Consider the following 20,570-nt stretch of genomic DNA (forward strand, 5'->3'; position numbering starts at 1 on the left):
GGAGCATCATGTCAATATCATAGGACAAGCTATAGCTAGAAGTCTCAGAAATCAAAATGCTTGATGCTCTAACTGTGGTGAATTTGGCCATTTACAAAAACAAACAAACAAACAAACAAAAACAAAACTCTAAGGTTAAATGCTTTACAGCTCAAAATAGGAGGTGTGTTAAGACTGAGGAATTATGGTACATTTACTGGTAGATGGGAACAAGCAGATTCTAGCTGTAATGAATACAATAGCTCTCAAGGTTTTGTGGCTGCTGTGGCAAGCGAAAGCAGTGGTCTAGGGATCCCTGTTTCAAGAGAGACATACAAAGTAACTCCTTGCCTTCAGGGAAACAAAGCGAGGGGCCTATCAGGTCAAGGTCCCTTAGCAAACAATACAAACAGTCCTATGTTGGACAGCTAGGAGGTAATCGGCAGGCAGGAAAAGTAAAACTAAGAATCTCAGATTTGATACATGCTACTGAAGGTAGCACAGCTTTGAGTCTGGCTACAGATAAACCTTTTACCCTTTCCCCAAGAGTTGAATGTTATAAATTAACCACAGGTATTTATGGTCCTTTGCCTTCAGGGACAGTATGGATGATCTTGGGAAGAAGTGGATTAACTTCTCAAGGATTTGTTGTGCATCCAGGTATTGTAGATGGGGATTGCAAGGAATAAATTAAAATCATGGCCTATGTAAAAAAAAGAAGATGAAAATTAATTCAGGGGATAGACTTGCTTACATGTTATTGTTTCTCTACATTAAGGGTAAAACTGCTCTGGTAGAAAAAAAAAAGAAGCACCTGGGAGTACTGGAAAACGTGTGTTCTGTCAAACAGTAGTTAATGATCAGAGACCCCAATTAATGGTACAAATGAATGGTGTTGAAATACAAGGTTTGATAGATACAGGAGCTGACGTCAGTATCCTTTCGCAAAAGTCTTGGAATTCAAAACGGCCACTTCAGAAGGTTTACACAGAGTTTATAGGAATTGGTAAATTATTTAAAATAAGACAAATTATTAAAATAAGACAAAATTATTTAAAATGAGACAGAAAGGCAAACAGGGAAGTTGAGACCCTATGTGGTTGACCTACCCATAAATTTATGGAGAAGGGATCTTTTACAGCAATGGGGTACTCAAATTAATATTCTTTCAATCAGAGACAGCAAATGATGAAATTAGGGGTAAAATGGTAGACAATCCTGGGGAAGGTATTGATATGTACAAGCAAGAATCACCACAAGCTGTGCCCACTGTCCAAGCACAGGACATCACAAGGACTGAGTTTCCAAATTTATAAGAGGGGTCGCTGCTGAAATACCAACAGCCTTGCCCATAAAGTGGTTATCAAACAGACTTGTGTGCCAAGAGCAGTGGCCCATAATAAAAGAAAATTATAGGCACTTGAGCAACTGTTACAAGAGCAGCTGAAGGCTCAACATATAGAAGACTCTAACAGCCCATGTGTTTGTTGTTCCCTGTGTTTGTTGTAAAAAAGAAATCAGGAAAATGGAGGATGATAATGGATTTAAGAGCAGTGAATAGAGTCATTCAACCTATGGGTTCTCTACAACCTATAATTCCTTCATCTTCTTTGTTACCTAGATCTTGGCTTATAATAATGATAACCGATTTAAAAGGTTGCTTTTTCACAGTACCCTTGCATGAGCAGGATAGGGAAAAGATTGCCTTCACAGTACCTACTCTGAACAATAGTGGTCCAATAAAGAGATGCCACCAGAGGAAGGTGTTGCCACAGGGAATGATAAATAGTCCAGTCAGTATTTTGTGTGACAACTGTTACAAATAATTTGTAAACAATTTTCTCAATCTATCATTTACCATTACACGGATGATATTTTGTTGGCTGATTCTAGTGCTGATACTTTAGAAAAAAATGTTTAAGGAAACACAAAGAATTCCGCCATGCTGGGGGTTACAGATTGCTCCAGAAAAAAAGAGGAGACTCACTTAGCTGTTTGTGTTATAAAATAAGTCAACAAAAAATTTGACCACAAAAGGTACAGATCCTTATGGACCAATTGCAAACTCTTAATGGTTTTCAAAAATTAATGGGAGATATCAACTGGCTGAGGCCTATAATAGGATAAGTACTTCTGAGTTAAGTAATCTGTTTCAAACATTACAAGGAGATTCAGATTTAAGCAGTTTAAGATGTCTAACAGCTGAAGCAGAAAAAAAAAGTTAATTCTGATAGAGCAAAGACTGTAAAATTCATATATGGATAGAATTGATCTTAAACTTGACTGTATTTTGGTCATTTTGCCTTCAACTCATTTTCCTACTGGGCTCATTATGAAAAGGGAAAATAGTATTATGGAATGGATTTTCTTAGCACATAAAGTAAAAATTAAAGACGTACATAGAAAAGATTTCTGAATTTATTATAAAAGGTAGAATAGGAGTATGTCAATTGTCAGGAACAGACATTTTCTATGTATAACCAAACTCTGTTACCTGCTCGAAGTAACTGTAGAAGTATCAAAAGAAAAGAAATCTGGCAGATGGATGTGTTTCATTTTTCAGAATTTGGAAAACAAAGAGATGTACATTATACCATTGATACACACTCAGGATTTCAATGGGCAACGGCTTTAAGTTCTGAAAAGATTGGTTATATAGTTGCACATTTATTGGAAATAATGGCAGGCATTGGATACTCACGCAAATTAAGCCTGATAGTTCACTCACATAGGTATCCGGTAAGATGAAGCAATTGTGTGCATATTATAAGAATATAAGGCACATTACTGTTATACCACACAGTCCTACAGGACAGGCAGTTGTAGAAAGAACCAATTGTACTTTAAAAGAGATGCTTATTAAACAAAAAGGGAGAGTAAAGACCCCAAGGACAGGCTAAATAATGCTTTGTTAACTCTAATATTTTTTAATGTTGTTGAAAAAAGAATAACAGCATGTGAAAGACACTGAAACTATTTTTCTATAGAAAAAAAACTGTGGAACTAGAACAATACATTTATTATAAGGACGTGTTGACTTGTAAGAGTTTTGAGATGGGGATGTGGTTGCGCTTTTGTATTTTGAGGGAATGAAAACATCTAGTTACCAACAAAACTTATAAAGATTAGATTTGACCAGGAAAGACCTCCTACTAGCTGAGACTTGAATGTCTTTGCATGGTAAATGAATCTTATTGGCTACCTGGTAGTTATGATGCAAAAATGTACCTATAATATTACCTTTAAAAGTTTTATTTTCAGAGCAAAAGACCAGATAACAATTAAGATAAAGCAAGCAGCCCAGATGATTCAGCTTCACAGCCTGCCTCAGTTATGGTTTCCTCAAGAATCTACATACAGGTGAAATTCAAAATGGCTATCTAAATGATCAAACACTCAGTGACTAGACAGAAAACTCAGAGACAAGCAAAAACCTCAGAGACTAGACAGAAAACTCAGACTGGACAGAAAACATAGAGACTGGCCAACATACAGATACTGGATAGAAAAATATACAGCTAGTTTTTCCAGTGTTTAGCTAGTATCCTAATTTTTTACAGATATCTAAAAAAAGGTCTTTTACCCCAGACAACCAAAAATAATTTTAAGAACACGATGCCCCAAGAGGTAGGGTGTGTGTTTTGTTTGGTTGGTGAGTTATGGATTGGTTACGGTAAGGGAGGAAACAAAGTACAGGTTAAAATCAAGGATCTTTTTTTTTTTTTCTTCCTTTTTCTTTTTCTCTTATCTTTCTCACTTAGCCAGTGTTAGGGGAAAGGAGGAAAAAAAAAGAATGATAGAAAAGGAGGGGTATAGGATTATAGAATAAAAGGTAGATTATTGAATCTACTTGTATCAAATTTATGTATTGGTATGAATTATTGCATATTGGTAGAAATTTAAGATTGTTTTGTTCAACTTTTGCTTAATGTATTGTATATATGAAACTCATTTTTTTGTATATTGATAGAAATTTAAGGTTATTGTGTTCAACTTTTGCTTGACATATTGTACATGTGCAACTCATTTGAAATGGTGGTGTGAAATTCTAGTCCTATGAAAGCTAACTTTTGCAAACTCTTCAGAATGATTGGAGAATGCAAGTTAGTAATTAGTCACCTATACAATCTTACTTGTAGTACTGTTAAATACTAGTTCAACTAACTATAGAAATAAGCTTTATTAAGTCTCTTAGATATGTTTCCCAGGTTATATACATAGTACCTAGATAGAAACATGCAATGTTGCTCTATAGATAGACAGATGGTCTTCAAATACTTCAAAGATCTACAGAATATGGCATTTAAAGATATTTTAATAATAAAAGGCTTTTCTGACAGAGAGACACATCTGCTCTTGGCAGCACCTCTAATCTACTTCAAAGAAGATGATGGGCATTGCAAAAATATGGCAGGATAGCCAATGCAGGAAAAACAACAACAAAAACACTGTCCATCAACTGCTCGTGGCAGGCTGTATGAGCAAACTGTGAACAAGCAGGACACTGGAAAATTGACTGTCCAACTTTGCAGAGATTAAGTGGTCAGTCCTTCAAAATTCCTGCTTCACAGAAAAGCCTGTCAAATATTCTGAACCTGTACGCTGAAGATTAGATGTTCCAGTGACACAGAGAAAGTTCTACTGACAATCTCTGTCATTTCTAAAGTTCTGTAACCTGTTTGCTTTATTGTTCCTACATTCATAGGTAATATTATTTCCTTCTAAGGTCACTTATGAGGTTGAAGACTAGAATTTACTACAATTCAGCTGAAGACAGTGTTTTTTTATGTCTAAAAAGATGTTTTAAGATCTAGAAAGGGGTGTTTAGCTTGATAGAAAATATGATAAGAAAGTGATTTAAGTATAGAATTTAGGACTCCACAGGATAGGATAGATAGTAGAATTCTTTTTCTAAGACTGCCAAATACAAATGAACTGGACATTGCAAATGTAATTCTTACCTGATAATTCTCATAATTCTTATTGTATATAGTTTATTGATGTTAGAGAAAAAAGTCATCTTTTAAACAGAAAGGAAGAAATGTTGTGGACATTTTTATTTTAATTCGTCCACGCCTGTTAATTGTTTTGTGTGGAATGTGGTCTTTGCCAGGTGGAATTAGTTGAATTTTGAGGACTTTGAGGTGCATAAATATGATAGGCTAGAGGAAAAAAAAGAGTGTGGCAGCTTGGAGAAGGTGGAGAAGGACTGCTTGCTACGTTTGATGGTTTGCTACTTACCTGGAGTTCTGGATTTCCTGAGGACAGATGTTGGTATTGCCCCCCAAACAATCCACTCCACCCAGCAGGAAAAAAAAAAAAGAGGGCTATGTCCCCTTTTCCTTACAGCCTTCTTTTCTTCTACCTGGAGTTAGGGGGTTGGAAGGGAGGTGTAAGATAAAGAAAACCCAAATAAATTAGCATTTGAAAAATTAGCACCTAGTGATGAGACCTTGCCAGGTCACAGAGGAAGAGAATCCAGGCATCCCTGCTGAGATTTAATAAACTATGGGTAGATGGCGGGAGTAGAACTCCTCATTTCTGTGGACTATGAGAAGTGGATGGGGGGAAGAGGAAGGGAGGAAGGAAGGAGGAAAGGAATGGAGCTACAATCAGGATATACAATTAATAAATTGTAACAAAAATAATAGAAAACAAACAAACAAAAAAACCAATAAAAACCAAACCAACCAAAAAAACACAAAAAGAAAGAGAAAGAAAAACTAATGCCTACACATTACCATTGTAAAGAAGAGGAATAGGAGCATATTGAGAAAATAATGGCTCAAAGACTAAAACCTAGGGTAAACACTAAATCATGGAGCTTTATTTCTGGTGCCACAAGGGTTATATGATTCTGTCACTCCTGCTTTGCTGTCTGAAACAGACAATTCTTTCTTTTATACTCAGTTAGTTCTAAGATATAACTTTACTGGCTACACCTATTTCGGTTGCCAGTGATAATTTTTACTTCTTCACTCCCCTTAAATCTTTGCTGCATTTCTCTTGTATCCATTCGTTTGCTACCATGATCTCTCTGAGTAACACAGTGATCTCTTTGCCCAAATTCAAAAGAATTGCATATCCTTGGTTTCCATCTATCATTTTTAAGCACTTGTGTAACAAAGCACTAGTATAACTTACCTTCCAAAGAGGATTGCATGGTTGTAAGTGCTTCAGTATTGGTTATAAGCGTATTAGAGTGATGTACAAGGAAAAAAAGGATTATTTTCAGATCTTGAAATTATCATTCTATGCTTTCCTGATTTTAGTGATACTGATAAAAGATTTGATTTATACTGACATTTTTTTCCTGACTTTTTTCCCTTGTGAGTTGGCATCTTTCCTGTGCATCTTTTAGTATTTTATTTGGATGTGTACTTTTTTCTATGTTTGGAAAAGTCTTGGCTATAATTTCATTGAATATATTACCTAAGAATTTTTACAAAAAAAAAGAATTTTTACTTACCGATAAAAAAAGAATTTTTACTCTTTCTGAGCCTTTTTGGCATATATGTATATGCTCCTTCTTCTAATATGAAGTTTGATCCTCTAAGTATCCATGACTTCTCTAATATTTTAGTCATGTTAATTAATTAATTCTTTAGGTATATTCTTTTTTATTAAATTTATTTACTTTTTTATTAATTACAGTTTATTCACTTTGTGTCCCAAGTGTAGTCCCTCCCTCCTCCCCTCCCAATCCCACCCTACCTCCCTCTTTTCCACCCATGCTCTTTCCCTAGTCCACTGATAGGGGAGGTCCTCTTCCCCTTCCATCTAATCCTAGTCTATCAAGTCTCATCAGGAGCAGCTGCATTGTCTTCCTCTGTGGCCTGGTAAGGCTGCTCCCCCCCTCTGGGGGAGGTGATCAAAGAGCAGGCCAATCAGTTCATGTCAGAGACAGTTCCTGTTCCCATTACTAGGGAACTCAATGGACACTGAGTTGCCATGGGATACATCTGTGTTGGGATTCTAGGTTATCTCCTTGAATGATTCTTGGTTGGAGTATCAGCCTCAGAAAAGACCTCCTGCCCAGATTTTTTGGATCTGTTGCTCTCCTTGTGAAGCTCCCGTCCTCTCCAGGTCTTTCGTTCTCCCCCTTCTTTCATAAGATTCCCTGCACTCTGCCCAAAGTTTGGCTATGCCTCTCAGCATCTGCTTTGATACCTTGCAGGGTAGAGTCTTTCAAGAGTCCCTCTGTGGTAGGATCCTATCCTGTTTCTTATTTTCTCCCTCTTCTGAAGTCCATCCCATTTGCTATTCTTAATGAGGGTTGATCATCTTACCCTTATGTATTATTTTCTTTACCTTGTTATCCATCCTTGAAATTCATTCTTCTGCCTGGTCCTATCTGTTCATGTTGCTCCCTGTTTTTCTTTCTATTTATTTACTAATAGAACATTTGCTTAGCATGTTTGGGGCTACAGGTTCAATACCCAGCATGAAAAGCAATGCATGCCCAAAACAATGGGCAATAGTTTGATTATTTTACACCAAATAATCAAAACAGATAGTTGACGGTACCTGGAGTCAAAGAGATCATGGTAGTAAAAGAATGGAGCCAAAAGAAATGTAGCAAAGATTTAAAGGAAGCGAAGCAGTAGAATAATGAATATATACTTTTGTTTGTGAAAACAAGCAAAAGGAAAGCATTATGACACATTTTCACTAACCTGTTTTACTATGTGACTTTGGGAAAGGTTATGTAATTCCACTGAATTTGGGTAAAGAGATCATTGTGTTACTCAGAGAGATCATGGTAGTAAATGAATGGGTACACAAGAAAAGTAGCAAAGGTTTAAAGGGAGTGAAGAAGTGAAAATAATATAGATGATCTGTGGTATATCTGAAATTAACAATTGGTTACCAGACCATGAAATGATCTGGAAAATTCTGACTTCAACAGCCCAGGTGATATTGGGGATTTTGCTGTTTAAGGGTAGTAGATAATTACTAATGTGAAAGAAGTTTATTATTTTAAGAATCATTTTAAGCATGCCAGTGCATATTAGCTGATTATCAGTTTGAGATGAAATTCAAAACCCCTGCTCAAATGTAGCCATGGCAGCTCAGTATCCAAGTGGGTACCCTAGTAAGGGGAACAGGGACTGTCTCTGACATGAACTCAGTGGCTGGCTCTTTGACTGCCTCCCCTGGATGGGGGAGCAGCCTTGCCAGGCCACAGAGGAGGACAATGTAGCCAGTTATGATGAGACCAGATATCCTAGGTTCAGATGGAAGGGGAGGAGAACCTCCCCTATCAGTGGACTTGGAGAGGGGCATGGGAGAAGATGAGGGAAGGATGGTGGGATTGGGAGCAAATGAGGGAGGGGGCTACAGCTGGGATACAAAGTGAATAAACTGTAATTAATATAAAAATAAAAATAAACAGTTTCTCTTTAAGGTTTTAATCTCAGAATTCCTGACTTGGGAATCTTTGAGAGTACTCAGGAATTAAAATTAGTCGTGAGCTGCTGCAAAACCCTTAGTCAAGAAATAAAGCAGTGGAGCACTGCTTTGATCTTTACCTAGTCCATTACTTGCCTCCTTATTAGAGCTGCTTGAGTTCTATTTTTTTTTTTTTACTTTTTCTAGAAAACGTTTTTAATATAAATTTTTATTTATTACAATTTATTCACTTTGTATCCCAGCTGTAGCCCCACCCTCATCCCCTCCCAATCCCACCCCCTCCCTCCCTCATCTCCTCCCATGCTCCTTCCCCAGTCCACTGATAGGGGTGGATCTCCTTCCCTTCCATGAAAGACAGTCCTGATGAGAGCTAGTTCTGTTTTGTAAAATCCATGTTTGAGAACTATATTGCCATGGCAATAGGAAAAAAAAAATAAGAATACATTTATCACTTTCTTTAACCACAGTCTGACTGTTTTCATTCTTGCATCTTTATCTTTCCCTTTCTATCCTATCTTCCTAATTCAGCTCCTGGGCTCATCATTGATGATCTGTGGAACTGAATTCCACATAGAGAATTTATGAGTTGCAAAGTTCAGAGTCAAAGAATGAGAGAATTCCTAATGTTACTCTTACCTGGGTTAACAATGGTCCCTTCAAGTTTTCCATTAACGGTCTGATCAGTGGCTGAATTCATTGTTGTTGCTATGAGAACAGAGAATCCAGGTCAGAGGCCTCTTTTGCACAAAAGAGCTGTGAGGGTAGGGGATTTTAGAAAAACCTTGATGACCTTGCTGGAGATCTCTTCTGGGTTTCCACTGTGTTTAGGCATATCATTGATATGTACTGTACAATGTTACTACAAGGGGTGGTCAGTAGGAAGAAGTTACACAAAGAAGAAGTAATATGCCCAAAGTCACATAATAAATCAGGTTAGAAATATTTTTAATAGTGTTTTATTCTTGCTTGTTTTCACAAAGTATATATTCATGATTCTACTTCTTCATTCCCCTTAAATCTTTATTATACTTCTTTTGTACCCATTCTTTTGCTACCATGATCTTGCTGAGTGACCCAGTGATATCTTTGTCCAAATTCAATACAATTGCATATCCTTTGTTTTCATATATAATTTTTAAGTACTTCTGTGTTAAAGCCCTAGTATAAATTACCTTCCAAAGAGGATTACGTGGTTGTAAGTACTTCAGTGTTGCTTATAGGTCTATTAAAGAAGTCTGCAAGTAAAAAGGGAGGCTGGTTAATGCAGCTGGTAAATAGTTGAAGATACTAGGAAAATTAGGAATTAGGTAAACATAGATTCATGGTTGGGTACCTTAACCCTCCTTTCATAATGTTGGTAAGTTCTATTGCCTGTTCATTATTCTTCACAGAGCACTCTAAGGCAGGATTCATAAGCCAAGCTTCATAGGATTTCAAAGAATATATATCTAGAGTTGAGAAGGTCTGAAAATTAGTTGAGGAAATATATTTTAGTTTTCAATGACTTTTAACTAAAATATGATTCATTCTTTTTAATTTTTATTTTTATATTAATTACAGTTTGTTCACTTTGTATCCTAGCTGTAGCCCTCTCCCTCATTCCCTCCCAATCCCATCCTCCCTCATCTCCTCCCATGCTCCTCTCCAAGTCCACTGATAGGGGAGGTCCTCCTCCCCTTTCATCTGAACCTACCTTCTCAGGTCTCATCAGAATTGGCTGCATTGTCCTCCTCTGTGGCCTGGTAAGGCTGCTCCCTGGTGAGGGGGGGAGGTGGTCAAAGAGCTATCCACTGAGTTCATGTCAGAGATAGTCCTTACTCCCCTTACTAGGGAACCCACTTGGATACTCAGCTGCCATGGGCTACATCTGAGCAGGGGTTCTAGGTTATATCATAAATGGTTCTTGGTTGGAGTATCAGTCTCAGAAAAGACCCCTGTGCCCAGATATTTTGGTTCTGTTGCTCTCCTTGGGGAGCTCCTGTCCTCTCCAGGTCTCACTATCTCCCCCTGCTTTTATAGGATTCTCTGCACTCTGCCCAAAGTTTGGTTATGAGTCTCAGTATCCGGTTTGATACAATGCCGGGTAGAGCATTTCAGAGGCCCTCTGTGGTAGGCTCCTGTCCTGTTGCCTCTTTTCTCATTCTTCCAGTGTCTGTCTCATTTGTATTTCTGAGTGAGAATTGATTCATTCTTGATAAAGTCTTTAGAAGTCTAACAAAGGAAATGTTAGTATGTAACTTCAATGAAAATTGTGAAGTAATGACTTCAAAGAATTTACTCCTTTACGGAAATAAAGGTATAATGAAAATATTTTAATATTGTCATTTTTTTCCCCAGAATTTTTGATGTTGGTTCATAGGAATTTACGGTGTATTTTATGGAAGAGAAACAGCCCAGTTTTGATTATAACATGAAGCTTTATGGCATTTCAACTTACCTCAGAAGTTTAAAAAAATACCCTATTCCAGGTGCGAGAATAAGCAGTTCATTCCAAAAATACTATCTTTATTTGATCTATCTAATAATTTTTCTGGAAAAAAATGACTCCAAAGATTTTCTCCTATGGCTAGGGTAATATTTGTCACAGAGAAGCCTGAGGCAATAGATAACTGCTTGGGGAAAGAAAAGACTAGCCAATATTTTTAAAAGGAAATGCTCACAAATGAGATAGTCCCCAGGAAGTTTGAAGAGTCTGACAACTTTTACAATCAAGTATAGCATATCTTGTCATACAGCCTTATGCATATTGAGAAAAATATAAGAAAAGCATAAGATCACACTGATGGTTAACCTTGAATATTTTGATAGCCTAAAATAAACTATGTGTCATAATTCTAAACTGGCTGCATGTTGATATCATAGCTTAATAAGCAACATAGTTATTTCGTAAATAATACATGATTTATTTTCTTCTGGCAATTAAACAAATCTCTCTCCAGTCATTAGCTGATCTTTAGGCTAATCAAATATTGAATTCAGTGGCTAATTATGATAATGAATAGACAAGACGATGCAAAAGTTCTGAACAAACAAAGAAACCCAGTAAGTAGAATATGTACTTTTGGTTCCAACTACAAGAATAAATTTAGTTTGGCAGCATAGAAAAACCCCATTTAAAACACAAACAAACACCCCAAATGATAATGAAGAAAAAAAAAATCAAGACATTTCCTAAATATATAGTGATTGCGAGAATATTCTTTAGTAGACTGGACTCATAAGAAATGTCAAAAGGCATTCTTCAAGCTAAAATAAAAGTGCAGTGGATGATATCAAAAACTAATCTTAAATAAAAAAGGACCAGTAGTGGTAACTATACAGGCAAGTATTGAATCTGAACATACTTTTCCAACCTGACGTAGAAAAACACTTCAAAAAACAATAATGCTAAATCAATATGCATGCTATGATAATACACTAAGATTTAATTTGCAGTACTGTTAGAATTAAAGGATAAGAAATTGATCTGTATAGAGACAACCTTTTTATACTATAAAATTAAATTAGAATAAATCCAATAAATTAAGAATTGATGGCATTCCACACAGAAAAAATAATGAAAACACTTAGTAAATGCTTAGTTAGGATTTCTATTGCTATGATAAAACACAATGACCCAAAGCAACTTGAGGCAGAAAGGGTTTATTTCAGCTTACAAACCTCATGTCATACTCTATCGCCTAGAGAAGTCATGGCAGGGACTCATGGTAGGAACCTAGAGGCAGGACCTGAAGCAGAAGCCATGGAGGAATGTTGCTTACTTTTTCAGCCTGCTTTCTTATAGCACTCAAGACTGCCAACCCGGGGGGAGGTGGGTATTGCCTGTGGTGATCTGGGTTCTCTCACATCAATCATCAGCCAAGGATACATAACACAGGCTTGCCCACAGGACAGTCTAGTGAGGACATTTTCTTAGTTGGGGTTCCCTCATCCAACATGACTCTATTGTATGAAGATGACATAAAACTAGCTAGCACAGTAGTAAAACTAAACAATAATTGAACTATATAATACACTAGAAATTATCTGTTAAACATCAAAGGTAGAAACAATGGAGGAACAGAGGAATAAGTATAAAGGATAAATACTAAAAATAAAAAAATTGGTAGAAATAAATCCTACTTTATTAGTAGTTAGATTAAATATAAGTAAAAACATCTCAAATTTAAAGGCAGTCTCAGATTATTATACCTAACAATAAAATATGCTTGCTTAGTGCTCAAAAGGAAAGAAGTTTTTAAAGTAAAAGAATGTCAAAAGATGTACTATGCAGTTATTAGCAAAGACAGAGGTAGAATGACTATCCTGACATAAGACAAATTAAATTTGAGAACAAAGATTTCTACTAGGTACAAAGAAGAACAATTTGTAATCCTAAAATTTGTATTTTGTAAAAAAGAAAATTCACCTATAAACATATACTGATAATAATAGTGCCCCCAAAATTCATGAAGAAAAAATTAGTAGAACTGGAGGGAGAAATGGTTAATGTATTACTAATAATTTGGAGTTAATATCCCATTTTAAATGGTGTGCATAACAGCTAGAAAGAAGATCACTAAAGAAGTTCAAGGTTTGAATAACAGTGTTAACCAACAGTGGCATATATAGAACATTTGATATAGTAATAGCAGAGTAGATGCTATTAGCAAGTACACATGGAGCACTGCTAGAAAAGGAACATATTTTGTGTGGAAAACAAATCTTATTAAATTTAAAAAACATCTGAACCAAAAACCATCTCCTCCAGATGAATGAATAAAAGTAGAAGTAAGGCCTGGAGTGTTGGCTCAGGGATTAAGAGGCTTTTTGCTCTTGCAACGGAGCTGGTTTTGGTTTCTCAGCGTTGACACAACCTGTTACTTCCCAAGTAACAGTGGTTAAAAGATGGAGGAAGGAATGGCCAGCAGGGCTAGCTGCTGCAGAATGTTTTATATGGTTAGATCTAAATGGATAGAGTTTGGGCTTTTGCTATGTAGAGGATAATGTTGATTTCAGTTTGCAAAGTTTTGTGGTAAATTGCAAAGTTCAGCTGGTGGAAATTACTCTCTCAGAAGGAATTTTGTGAATATAGGAGAGATGAGGTGGCATTTTAAAAGGCAATGCAATTGTATTTCCCAACACTGTAATTTCCCTTGATGTGATGACCTCAAGGTTCCTGTGATTAGCACAATAGAATTAGGTAGAACTTATGTACATATAAACCATGGCCTCTCAATTTCTCAGAGGCGTCTGCAATCATACTATTCTATCACATTTTTCTTACCAGTGCATTTCTACTCTCACAGTGACTTACAATTTTCAACATGGAGCTCAATAACCTTATCTCTCATCACTTGTTTTCTATCAGGAGTCTGCCAGGTGACCACACATGGACAGTGAGTAGCTCCTGTCATCAATCTGTAGGGTATTCATCTGGAGAAACACATCCCCTGGAACTTTGTGGCTCACTTTCAGGTGTCCTCTGTATTTTGCGTGCTGGATATGGTCTCCCAAGGAATCATGTAGGAAGATGGTAACTAGGTCAGAGCAGTGTTTCATCCAAAACTTGACTGTAGCCTTTCATAGATCATAAATACATTGACTCTTCACATCCCCTTTCCAGATCCTTGTCACACTCTCTGGTGTTTTTAAGATGGGATGGCCAAAAGACAGGGAATGAAGTAAAAGAAACAAACACAGACAACAAGTTCACCTAAAGGAGGGTGTGAGAGACAGGCTCAATAGGTTTCTGAGAAACATGCTTCCTTCAAATCACATTTTCATCATCCCCGTGCTTTTCTGTTTTGTTAACTTTCCCATCCATCTGAGTCAGTCTGTAGAATGAAGTCTTAATATTCGTTAGCTCTAGTTGCTTTAGGTCCCTTTTATGTCACTATCTTGATAGGAAATGATTGTCAGCAAGTCACTTCCACAGTGAAGGACCATTTTTTCCCCCCATGTATTATGTGGAGAGTTAGGGTAGACTTAATTTTTAGTGGTTTTTTTACTTGCCTATAATGTTTTCTTTCACTAATTCAAATGAGATGTAGGAAGAAAAATGATGAATAGTGACAGTGAAGTACTTCATTTTATGCAGATTGTTGAGTGAAGCAGCCCTTTTCTCTTAATTATCTTTTCTTGTTCACTTAAGAGAAAAGAACAGTGATTGGAAATAAACTCAAGTTCTTTTCTGGAAGGGTGAAAATGATCAGCAATTACAGACTGTAAAGGTGTAACATAGGGTGAAGCAAAAATCCTGGATGTGGATTCCTATTTAATCAAACCATTAGCTATTAAGATTGAAACTTGTATTTTGTTAGTAAGCCTAGCTGATTTTTGTCCTTATTTCTCTTTTTCCCCCTTTTCCCCCATTTCCTTCAGTTCTTACCAAAAAGATATTAGAGAATTATATCCTGAGGGGAAAATTTTTATTCATGCTTGGTCTGGAGAAAAAAATATCCTGAGTAAATTTCTAGAGCTGGTGGTGCTAGTTATTGTGGTGGAATTAAAGGAAATTGCTTCTTCATGGTTTGAGGAGGGGAGCCCAGAGCCAAAAACATGATGGAGACCCACTGCATATTATTAGAAATTTTCATATGTAAGCTCGTATCTTGATGATTTTATGTTTTATTCAACCAGGGCCAAGGGGCTGTATTTAGGCAATGTCTTTCCTGGTAGATGCAGTTTTAAAATGCACGATATTAATGAATGAATCTTTTTTAGCACATATTTTAGTTAAGCAAGTAGAATATAATGCTTTGTGAATAGAGTGAGGATATGCTATTTGCCTTCCAGGACACACTGCATTAGTACCACAACTTCTATTAACGGGGATGCTGAAGTTGAATTTATTGCTTTTGCCCTCACCAGGAACTCTTGGAACAACCATGCCACATCTTAACCTTTAAAAAGGCCAAAAAGAAGAGGGAAACAGTAAGAACTGGAGAGGACAGGAACTCCACAAGGAGAGCAACAGAACCAAAAATTCTGAGCATAGGGGTCTTTCCTGAGACTCATACTCCAACCAAGGACTATGCATGGAGATAACCTAAGACCCCTGCACAGATGTAGCCCATGGCAGTTCAGTATCCAAGTGGGTTCCATTGTAATAGGAACAGGGACTGTCTCTGACACAAACTGATTGGCCTTCTCTTTAATTACCTCCCCCTGAGGGTGAAGCAATATTACCAGGCCACAGAAGAAGACAATGAAGCCACTCCTGATGAGACCTAATTGACTAGGATCAGATGAAGGAAAAGAAGACCTCCCCCGCTATCAGTGGACTTGGGGAGGGGCATGTATGCAGGGGGTGGAGGAAGGGAGGGATTGGGATGGGAGGAGGGAGGGAACCACAGGAGGGATACAAAGTGAATAAAGTGTAATTAATAAAGAAATAAAAACATTATGAACATAAAAAGGCCAACTTCAGTTAAAAAAAAGAGCTAATAACTTAATTCAGTATTTCTAGATACTTCAAATTATGTTTGATCCAATCTCACCATGTAGGAAGATGAAACAAGCTGTCCTACTTAGTTATTATTTTTACTTAGTTTACTGAAAAGGCATTTTATTTTCTTGAATTGTAAATCAATGTGGAGATATATTCACAGATACATATTAAATCCTTTAGTTGTTGAACTTAGAAATGGTTACCTTATAGAAGGAAAGGGTTAAAGGGATTCAGATGTTCAGATGTACAGATATTCAGATGTTTGAAGTGTTGACATGGAAAAAGAAAGAGGACATGTTCTGGGTTGATCCTTGGATAGAAACAATAGATAAGAGGTTTTGAACAACAGCAGTACATTTTGGAAATACTCCTGGGTAGTGTAAGGTGGAAATCATTATTGTCTATGCTCTAAAAGTGTATAAATAGCAAATTCTGAGCACTTTTATATAATTCTAGTTGGTGAAGCATCTATCTGTCTATCTATCTATCTATCTATCTATCTATCTATCTATCTATCTATTTATCTATCTATCTATCACCTATTTTGAAACTGAGTCTCCCCATGTAGTTGAAGATGGCCTGGAACTTTCTATATAGACCAAAGTGTTTTTGAGCACACAGAGATCAGAGTGCCCCTGCTTCCCAAGTACTGGGATTAAAAGTATGCCCTTGGGTATTTATCCTTGGGTATCCTTGGGTATTTATAAGCTCATACCTATTTATTAAACAGCATTTATTTATTGGGAAGCTGTATATTGTAGCAAGAATCAAAGTTTGGAAATGGGAAGTTGGTCATAATTGTAAAATTTCAAAGGAGAAAGAGAATATGGGGACTTGGGTATCATTAGAGTCTTCTGGCATTCCTGAAATACCAGAAAATCATGAAGATACTTTCCAAAAGAAGAACCTTTTCTTTCTTTTTTTTTTTATTACAGTTCATTCACCTTGTTTCCCGGCCCCTCCCTCATCTCTTCCCAATCACACCCTCCCTCCCTGTTCTCCCCTCATACCCCTCCCCTAGTCCACTGATAGGGAAGGTCCTCCTCCCCTTTTATCTGACCCTCGCCTATCAGGTCTTCTCAGGACTGACTGCATTGTCTTCCTCTGTGGCCTAGTAAGGATGCATCCCCCAGGGGGAGGTGATCAGAGAGCCTGCCACTGAGTTTATGCCAAGGACAGCCCCTCTTCCCCTTACTAAAGAACTGACATGGAGACTGAGTCAATGGGCTACATCTGTGCAGGGGCTCTAGTTTTATCTCCATGCATGGTCCTTGGTTTGGATATCAGTCTCTTTAGGGCCCTTCAGGGCCCAGTTTTTTGGCTCTGTTGGTCTCCTTTTGGAGCTCCTAACCCCTCCAGGTCTTTCTATCTCTCCCTTCTTTCATAAAATTCCTTGCAGTCTGCCCAAAGTTTGAATATTTCTATCCAAGGCAGCTTCTGGAACTTTTACTAGATTTCCCTTCTGCCCAAATTTCAGAAAACTTACAGAATTGCACATAACTGTGACTGCCCATTAGGAACAAGCTTTTCTCAGTAAACACTTAACATCAAAACCCAAAAACCCACATCCTCTGCCAGAGGAAGAAGAGGTAGTCAGGTATCAGCTTGCTGCCTTACCATAGGTGAGCACTATTAAGTGGCCCAGGAACAGAAGCCCAATGAGATCCTCATCCTATCTGCAGCCACATCTGTTCTTTCTTCCACCTTCCTAGTGCTGAAGAGACTAGAAATGCTGGTGGCTGCCAGTTTCTGCTTTGTGTCTCTATATTTATTTTTGTTTCCAAAATTCTGGTCTTAGCATACAGGGGGTCCTTTCCTCTTGTCCTGCCCTAGATTGGAGACTTCAGTATAAGTTCCTCACTCTGCTAAGACTTGACTTTCTCTGGGACCAGTGGTGCTCTCTGGTCTTTAACGTATCAGATTTTTGAGTCTGCTCATTTCAGTACAGGGATATTTTTCTTTCTGGTAGGTCCAGGAAAGAGAAATAATTTGTTCTGGCATATGCAGTTTTCATCAGTTGTACTATTAACCCCAAAGTTCTTATTAAGGTACAGGTGTGAAGCACCTGAGTGTTTCATAGTAGGAGTTTTAGTGTATTAGATTTTCTACACAGAAAAATTGTATTAATTATCAGTCCTAGGGATACACTTGCTGCTGAGCAGTGGTGGAGCATGCCTTTAATTCCAGCACTTGGGAGGCAGAGTCAGGTGGATCCCTGTGAGTTCAAGGCCAGCCTGGTCTACAGAGTGAGTTTCAGGATAGCCAAGGCTACACAGAGTTACTCTGTCTAAAAAAAAAATAAAATAGAAAAGAAAAGAAAGAAACAACAACAACCAAAGGGATACAATTGTTATGGAGTGTGTCCCATATCTTATGGTGGGAAAGTTTGTTGACTGTCTTTTGCCAGTAACTTCTGATGACAATAAATGATTCATTTTAATTAATGTGACTCATGATGCTTTTGTAAAGGCATCTATTTTTTTTAAATTTCTTTTAAGTGAAAGACAAGCTCTTATTTGTATTTTGCCGGATGTAATTGGGATGTATTTTGTTAGGTTGGAAATTTTAATTGATTTCACATTGAGACAAGGTAATGAAGAATTTCTCCCTAAGTGTAGTTGCTTTAAATACCATCCCTTTTCACAGACACTAGACTGACAGTAATTTCATCCACCAAATTATAGGTTCTTTTGTGACCTCCAATCAGCTAAGCTTTGAAAATGTAAGCCATTCTAAAAACAGAAATTAATGCTTCACCATGTGTAATGTCTAACATTTGTTGGTGGGTGTTAGTTTTTCAAACGCTACTTTATTTGGGAGTTCTTAAAGTTTATACCTCCCTTCCAACCCCCAACCACAGGTAGGAGGGAAAAAAGGTTGTAAGGGAAAAGGGGACATAGCCCTCTTTACTGTAGCCCTCTTTACTTCTTCCTGCTGGGTAGGGTTGTAGGATTCTTTTGGAAGCAATTCCAGTATCCATCATCAGGAAATCCAGAACTCCAGGTAACCAGCAAACTAACAAATTCAGCAAGCAGTCCACCTTTATCCTCTCTAAGCTGCTGTGCTTTTTTCCTCTGGCTTATCATATTTATACACCTCAAAATCCTCAGAATTCAACTAATTCCAGCTGGCAAAAACCATGTTCCGCATGAGGCAATTAACAAACTAAAATTCCTCATTTGGATTATAACAAAAAACATGTTTACATATCATGAACCAAAATGTCCACAACATTTTCCCCTTCCTGTTTAAAAAAATACTTTTTCTCTAACATTAATAAACTATGTACAATAAGAATTATAATAATTATCAAGTAAGAATTACATTTACAATGTCCAGTCCATTTGTATTTGGCAATCTTGGAAAAAAGTGTTCTTCTATCCTGGGCAGTCCTAAGTTCTGTACTTAAATAATTTTCTCATCATATTTTCTATCTATCAACCCAAGAACATCTCTCTAGACCTTAAAACATCTTTTTCGACATAAACCATTGTTTTAAGCTTAATTGTAGTGAGACTATGACTGTCTAGTCTTCAACCTCATCAGAGACCTCAGAAGGAAATAATACTACCTAAGTATGTAGGAATCATAGAGGAAACAGCTTCCAGAGCTATAGTAATATCAGAAACAATAGACTGCCAGGACAGTCACCAGAGGTTTCTCCATGTCTTTGTGGTATCCAATTTTCAAACTACTGGCCCAGAATATCTGACAGGCTTTTCTGTGAAACAGGAGTTTTGAAGGACTGATCACTTAATCTCTGCCAAGTTGGACAGTGAATTTTCTAGTGTCCTGCTTGTTCACCGGTTGCTCAGATTTGTTTTCACTTTTTTATTGGCTGGATGTAAGGAGTCATGGGTAGAGACTTGTGCAGAGAATAATGAGAGTCCATCGAGTCACATGCTTGCTAAGAGATAGTTGTACATAGATGATGTATAAAGGATAAAATGAAACCTCACTATCATAAGAGATTCTTTCTAGCTTATGCTCATACAGAACTAATCCCCTTGAAGCAGCTACTGCTACTTCATTCAGTTTATCAGACATACTTTTATGTTCTTTTCATTGAGTCTCTACTTATGAATTCTGACCCTCAAAGAAACTTACTTAGTAATTTACAGCCACTATTCTATCAGGGATACCAACCACACACACACACACAGAGAAAGACAGGGAGAGAGAGAGAGAGAGAGAGAGAGAGAGAGAGAGAGAGAGAGAGAACGAGAGAGCAGACAAACCTTCTCCACTATGACTTTCATTGTCATAAACTGGAAGCTCATCAGACTGGCACCAATCCCTGGATGACCCTAGCCTCTAATTCATGATGCTCTTATCTCAGCTCCAATGTTGGGTCCATCGAGTCACATGCTTGCTGATAGTTGCACATAGATGATGTATAAAGGATAAAATGAAACCTCTTCTAATATCTTCTGGGGCTGGTTTTGTGGATTTGTGGAGTTGTTGGGTGTACTTTCAGGGGAATTGGTGGGCAGGGGCTTGGGTAAAGGGAGAGGCATACCTGGGGTACATCATTCCAGTAGCCGCCTGTGAAAGCAAGTAAAATTGTGAGGCCAGAAATGGAGCACAGTTTTTGGAGTGCAGTTTACTGCCATTGGATGTGCTTGCCTAAAGAAGCCATTTAGAACAGAAGCTGTGGACTTTAAAATTGGATTTTATACTTTAACTTTAGAATGTTTTTTGTGCATTTACCCATGATCCAAGCCAAAAAATTCTATGGCAGTTGTAA

The 20,570-nt window shown here is 37.3% G+C and overlaps 1 protein-coding gene across 1 annotated transcript in view; it reads right to left on the reverse strand.

Annotated features, from left to right (window-relative positions):
• Vsig4 (V-set and immunoglobulin domain containing 4) overlaps positions 1–20,082 on the reverse strand; it is a 34,236-nt gene extending 14,154 nt beyond the window's left edge. The window contains 5 exon segments of the mRNA XM_060375491.1: positions 9,028–9,096; positions 13,688–13,772; positions 13,774–14,038; positions 17,443–17,495; positions 20,062–20,082. Coding sequence (XP_060231474.1) covers positions 9,028–9,096; positions 13,688–13,772; positions 13,774–14,038; positions 17,443–17,495; positions 20,062–20,082 — 493 coding nt within the window.
• Between the last annotated feature and the right edge of the window lie 488 nt (positions 20,083–20,570).

Source organism: Meriones unguiculatus, chromosome X (assembly GCF_030254825.1).
Source record: "Meriones unguiculatus strain TT.TT164.6M chromosome X, Bangor_MerUng_6.1, whole genome shotgun sequence".
NCBI classification, from domain to species: Eukaryota; Metazoa; Chordata; class Mammalia; order Rodentia; family Muridae; genus Meriones; species Meriones unguiculatus.